Source organism: Lontra canadensis, unplaced genomic scaffold (assembly GCF_010015895.1).
Source record: "Lontra canadensis isolate GAN:19392208 unplaced genomic scaffold, GSC_riverotter_1.0 scaffold66, whole genome shotgun sequence".
Taxonomy (NCBI): Eukaryota; Metazoa; Chordata; class Mammalia; order Carnivora; family Mustelidae; genus Lontra; species Lontra canadensis.
The window spans coordinates 6,652,847-6,658,846 of NW_022631060.1; the positions used below are offsets into that span (position 1 = coordinate 6,652,847).

General features: G+C 52.5%; 1 protein-coding gene across 4 annotated transcripts in view; it reads left to right on the plus strand.

The window, feature by feature from the left end:
- KDM2A (lysine demethylase 2A) overlaps window positions 1-1,268 on the plus strand; it is a 110,609-nt gene extending 109,341 nt beyond the window's left edge. For all 4 annotated transcript variants that reach the window (XM_032879601.1, XM_032879599.1, XM_032879598.1 and 1 more), the window contains one exon: window positions 409-1,268. In XM_032879601.1, the coding sequence (XP_032735492.1) occupies window positions 409-590 (182 nt within the window). In that variant the 3' untranslated portion in view covers window positions 591-1,268. The remainder of the gene's footprint in view (window positions 1-408) is intronic.
- The last annotated feature ends 4,732 nt before the right edge of the window (window positions 1,269-6,000 follow it).

Here is a 6,000-nt window from a genome sequence, read left to right on the forward strand (position 1 = left end):
GCGTTTCAGGACGGGCAGGGCCGCCCGCCTCCGGAGGGGCTCAGGCCTCCCTGGAGCTTGACCAGCGAAACAGAGAACCTGGCTTTGTTTGAAGGGAATTAAGTTGTTTTCCTCATATCTGGACAAGGACACGGATTTCCCTCTCTTTTAACTGATCGGGGGATGGAGGCCTCAGGTCCTTGTCAGGTGCTTAAGGGCGTGGCCATTGCCGGCTGCAGTTTGGTCGGCCTTGGCCTTGCCGGGTGGGAGGCAGAAAGGGCTCGCTTCTCGTCTCTGAGCCGGTAGCTTATGAGACAGAGAGGGCTTTTGCTTAGCATTTGAAGGGAAAGAGCTGGGGAGCTGAGCGGCAGAGCAGGCTCCTGTGGCTGTGCGTGCACGGCATTGCCCTCGTGGTCCCTTTCCTCACAGGTTGCAATAAATTGACAGACCAGACCCTGATCTACCTACGGCGAATTGCCAACGTCACCTTGATCGACCTTCGAGGATGCAAGCAGATCACTCGAAAAGCCTGCGAGCACTTCATCTCAGACTTGTCCATCAACAGTCTCTACTGCCTGTCTGACGAGAAGCTGATACAGAAGATCAGCTAAAACACGCGCAGCCCAGACTGAGCAGGAAACCGATCTTCCCCTGACTCCCCAGCCAGGAGAGCCTCTCTCCCCGACCCTGCACGGGCTCTGAGGCCAGCGTCACACTCCCTCTCTGCTCTCCTGTCCCTTGAGCCCTTCCCCTACAGGCGGGGCAGAGAGGGGGCTAGACACCAGGCTTGCCTGCCTGCTCCTCTCCTCCTGAGGAGAAAGGAGTAGCAGACTGATCCGAATCCGAGGGGAGAGCACAGGCTGTATGCTGTCAAGGTGCCTGCTCGCTTGCTCACCTGCCTGTCTGCCCGCTTGTTCACCGGCCGGGAGGCCGGGCTCTCAGTTTGGGGTGTCTGTGCAACCGTCATCCGTGCTGGGCCCTGGAGCCCTTCTCCCCATTCATGGTCCCCAGCCGTGCCTGGTTCTGAGCAAATTTCCAGGGAAGAAAGCGGCCCTGTCTCCGTGGCCAGGTTCTCCTCGTGGTGTCCCGTGCGTGTCTCTCCTCCACCACACTCTCCCGGCTTATGCAGGAGGGGCCAGCAGCCCCAGGAAGGCCAGACCCGTGCAGATCATACTGGTGCTGTTGAGGTGTCTAAAACCTCTCATCCGTGTCCACGCTCTGCCCCTTCCTTTAGCTTGATCCTGTCCGATGCTCGTGGTAGTTCGCGTAATGAGGTCACACCCCCCCCCCCCCCCCGCACCAGACTTGCCCGCTAGTCTCTCTGAGGTCCTTGTTGCACTTACTGGGGTTGAAGCTCTTCAGAGGAGCTGGAACTGTGTACCCCAGGGACACCCCCGTTTTATTGCTTCCTTGGCAGATTCTGAGACAGGCACCACCTCCTTGTTCCCCTCTCTCTTTAGCCTCCCACTGCCCTTTCCACACGTTCCTCCTTCCTGCCTGGACAGGGCTTTCCCAGGATATGTGTCCTCAGAGGGAGCAGCCTATCTCCCCAAGCCGGGGAGAACAGAGAGCTTGGCTAGGTCCCCACCTGCCTCCCAGCAGGCTCCGGGCCTCCGCTGTGGTGTAGCCCCCAGAGCCCAGGCCTGTGTTTAGCCCCAGTGGCTCACTGATCCGGCACCTTGTGGCAGGGTGGGGGGGGGGTTCCTGCTTTGAAGCCAGTCACCTGCCCTCTGCCTGTAGCCGTGGAAGGGGGTGTGCATGTGCCTCTGTGTGTGTGGCTGAGTGTATTACACGTGTGTGTGGAGGGAGGGAGGGAGGGGAGCATGGTGTCTCCCCCTCCACCGCCCTGTGTCGAGCCCCATCAGCTGCCCCCTTTTACTTTGCATTGAACGGCCTGTCCAAAGATCCTCTCTCTAGGGCAGCAGAGAGCTTTTTGCACTTTAAAAAAAAAAAAAAGAAAAAAAAAAGGAAAGAAAGGTCGGAATTTCTTTTGGGTCAATATTTAAGTGTGTGAGGAGATGCTCAGTGGCAGCAGCCTGCGGCAGGAGCTTACACGTGACAGACGCGGATTTGCACTCTGCTCCCCATCTGTGAGGATAGCGATAGCACAACCCTGCCCTGCCTTCTCGTCCTCCAGCCCCCTCCTTCCTGGCCCCTTCCCTGCAGCCCAGTCTCAGGCTCTCCTCCTCCTGGAGCCCCGTGGGGGAGGGGAAGGAGCCCAGGCACCAGGGGTCTGAAGCGTGAGCCACCCCGAGGAGAGACGCCAACTGCACACTTGCCACTTCCAAAGCAATAGAGGCAGAGGGGCCCCCTCTTTGCCACCTAGCCCAGCTTTGACCCTGGCATAGACTGGCCTCCTAAGAGAAAACTGGGTCCTGGTAAGGGGTGGCATTGTGTCTGTTTCTTCCAATCTGCTGATTCTCTTGGCTGCACCTTAAAAGCAGCGGTCTGCTCTCGTGACCCTCTGCCCCTTCCGATGGTCTCCAGGCCCCAGTGACCTGGGGCTGAAACTTCGAGGAAATGCCAGTGACTTATTCCAGAGTGCCTCAGTTAGGGGGACTTCTCTGTAAAGAACCCTGGGTATTGAGCAAAAACCTTATTAATATTATTGTTAATGACCTATAATTGGAAGCTTCCTGCCTTTTTCTGGTTGCTCCTGTGGAAAGTACTGAAAAGATTGTTTCGTTTTGTTGTCTTTTTATAAAAGGGGAGGTGGAGAGACCCCTTCAGAGCAGGGATTGTGCCGGGAGAGTGCCTCTGACTTTGGGACATTTCATCCACAGAAATTTCCAAGCTGATGGTTTGGTTGGGGGTGGGGGGGGGTTGGTTTTTATTTTTGTTTTTGGTTTGGAAAAACAAGCATTTTTACCGCGCACGTAAATTGGTCAGCAGGAAAGGGAGCCCAGGAGTGGTGGCAGATGGACCTATGCCCTTGCTGGGTTGCCTTTTTCTCTAGGACTGTGAGGGGGGAAATGGTTTTTAGAGGTGAGGGTTGGTCTGCGTGGAGGAAAGAAATGTCTCTGGGGACAGAGGATCCCGGGAGTCCCATCGCATTTCCTGCAATCTGCTCTGAGATGTGGCCTTGCCAGGAGAGCCTGCCCTCCTCAGACCGCAGGGCCAGACACCCCGCCTCCATCTTTCCAAGCACCGGGGCGAAAAACCACAAAGGAAAGGAAGAAAATTTATATATATATAATATAAAATCACTTGGTGATTAAAAAAAATAACTGCTCCATAAATAAAACTCCTAAAGTCACTATGTTTAAAGGGTTTGGTTGTGTTTTTTGTTTGTTTGTTTTTTGGAGAAATACTGTAAATATATATTTTTTGTTGCTGATTTAGAGTCAATCTCCAATGTTGTGCTAAAAATTTTAAATTAAATGTAAGCATTAAGGGGGCAAGTCCTGCTATCTCAGTTGACACATGGGGGTTGTTTTGGGCCAGGGAAGGAGGAAAGCTTAGTTGGACTTCGGTTTTCTAAACGTTCTCCACTATTGGTTTTAGAAAGAGCAAGGACATCTTTCCTCTGACACATGAATGGGAGATATTTGTGTAATAAAATTTTTAAAAGACAAAAAAAGAAACAGCCTCCGATGGGAAATACTTTGATTTGGGTTTTTTGGGATTTGGGTGTTTTTCTTTTTTTCTTTTTCTTTCTTTCTTTCTTTCTTTTTTTTTTTTTTTTAATAAAAAGACTTTAAAAACTAAAGAACAAAACCTTTTCTGCGTTGGGGTGTGTGTGTGTGTGTGTGTGTGCCTGAGTGTCAGAAGGTCATGGAGGCTCTGGTGCTAGAGACCAAGGTCAAGGGTTGCCTGTTTGATCCTCGGAGGAGAAGCAGCAGAACCATCACGGGCCTGTACTACTTGCCCTTCCTTTTTTTTTTAATGTCAAAAAACATTACTTGCTTTTAGAAACACCATGCTAGTTTACTTCATCACGGCGAACATTGTAATGAATGTGCAAATGTGATGACCTGATTCCCTGTAGTCCCCGCCCCCCCCTCCCATGGTGCTGTGCTGAGAAGGCCTGGGAATTTCTAATCTTACCATCCCTGGAGATCCAAGGCCAACCAGCCTCCACCCGCTAAAGCTGCAGAGCCGACCCATTGATAGTGCCTGCTCAAGGTCACTGAGCAAGGTCTGCACCAGACAGGCTCCAGTCAGTACTGGTCCCACCACATCTTGCTGCTTCTCATCACTTGGCTTGTTGAGTACAAGCCTGCAGCCTTTAGATCAGTGTGCTGGGTGCTGCCAGCCGACTACCACCCCAGCCCTGATGGCAGCATATCCAGAGAGCCGCACTCACATCTGGGAGGTCTTGAGTTGGCTTCCACCACTACCTTCAAAGGAGTGGGGAATCCCTGCCCATCCTACTCCCCAAGCTCCAGCTCTGCACGTTCTAGAAAAGGACAAGGTCTTGGACAAGGAGTTAGTTGATTTCATGTTGCTTTCTTGAGGATGGATATGGATGTGGTGGTGGTCAGATGTTGCCAGGGAAGGAAGGAAGGATGTCAGGTTTGCAGCTTAACTGCCTCAGAAACCCATCTGCCTCTAGGTGGCTTCATCTCTGCCACCCTAATCAAAGCCACCATTGTCTGGAACTTTGAACACAGCAAGAGCCCTGAGTGCCTCCCGGCCTCCAGTCCAACCCCTGCCCACCATGCTGGCAGCCTGAACATTTTTCTTAGATTTGACTCCTTTGCTTAAAACCTATTGCTATGTTTCTCAGGACAAAGGCCTCAAGCTTCCTCACTCACCATTTGCCCCTCGGACTCCTCTTTACCCATACCTACCTTTTTTCAGTCCAACCCTTTCTGGGCCTTTGCTATTCCCTCTGCTGGTACACCTGCCTCAATTTATCTGTTACCTTCCTCTGGAAAGCCACCTCCCGCCCCGTTCTAGACTAGTCCTGTGCTCCCACAGTACCTTACTAGTTTTTAGGACGCGAAGGTCATCTCCCCAGCTAGCCGGGAAGCTCCATGAGGACAGAGATCAGCCTGTGTTGCTCCCCACATCATCTCCAGCAGCTGGTGCAGAGCCTGACACCTAACAGGTGATGCGCCCAGCAGTAGCTCAGATCCTCAGAGGCCCATCTGTTCCCAGTGCAGTCCGTCTCTTGCCACCCTCTCAAAACTCACATAGCCTTCAGCTATGAATTACTCTTCCTAAAGCACACTCAAAAATCTTAAGTAATCTGAGGCGCCTGGGTGGCTCAGTGGGTTAAAGCCTCTGCCTTCGGCTCGGGTCATGATCCCAGGGTCCTGGGCTTGCTCGGGTTAGGATATGCTACCCTCACTAAAACTATGAACGTTTTCCTTCAAACCTCTTCCTCCATTTCCCCTCCACCCAAAATGGATTAATTTGGACATTCTGTGCCTTTTGTTGGCATCAACAATGTAGTGAAAACAGCTGGTACCTGAGGTGCTGGGTGGGCAGGGAGTCTGCTTGTCCCTCTGCCCCTCCCCCCAACTCATGCTCTCTCTCAAATAAAATCTTAAAAAAAAAAGGAGGGGGCACCTGGGTGACTCAGTCGGTTAAGCCTCTGCCTTCGGCTCAGGTCATGATCTCAGGGTCCTGGGATCGAGCTCCGCATCAGGCTCTCTGCTCAGCAGGGAGCCTGCTTACCCCCCTCTCTCTGTCTCTCTCCCTGCCTCTCTGCCTACTTGTGATCTCTCTGTCAAATAAATAAAATCTTTAAAATAAAATAAAGGTGAAGAACTGAGTTATGGATACTGAGCAGCTAGCTGAAGTGTCCTGGCTATAATAAAACCAACCTTAAGGCTGGCCCGGGAGTCAGTCCTATCCACCTGGCTCCCTGGCTCTCGAGTGATGACATTTCATTCACACCCCAGACCAGGGAGCAGGTGCCTTCATTCTAGAGATGACAAAACCAAGGTTCCGAGAGGAAGCAAGGCTCTAGAGTCAGTGGCTGAGCTGGGCTGCATGCGAACACTAGGCCAGGGCCTACAGCCTTGACCCCAGCTCTCCCAAGCCCTTCTTGAGGGTGGGGCTCGCCTGAGC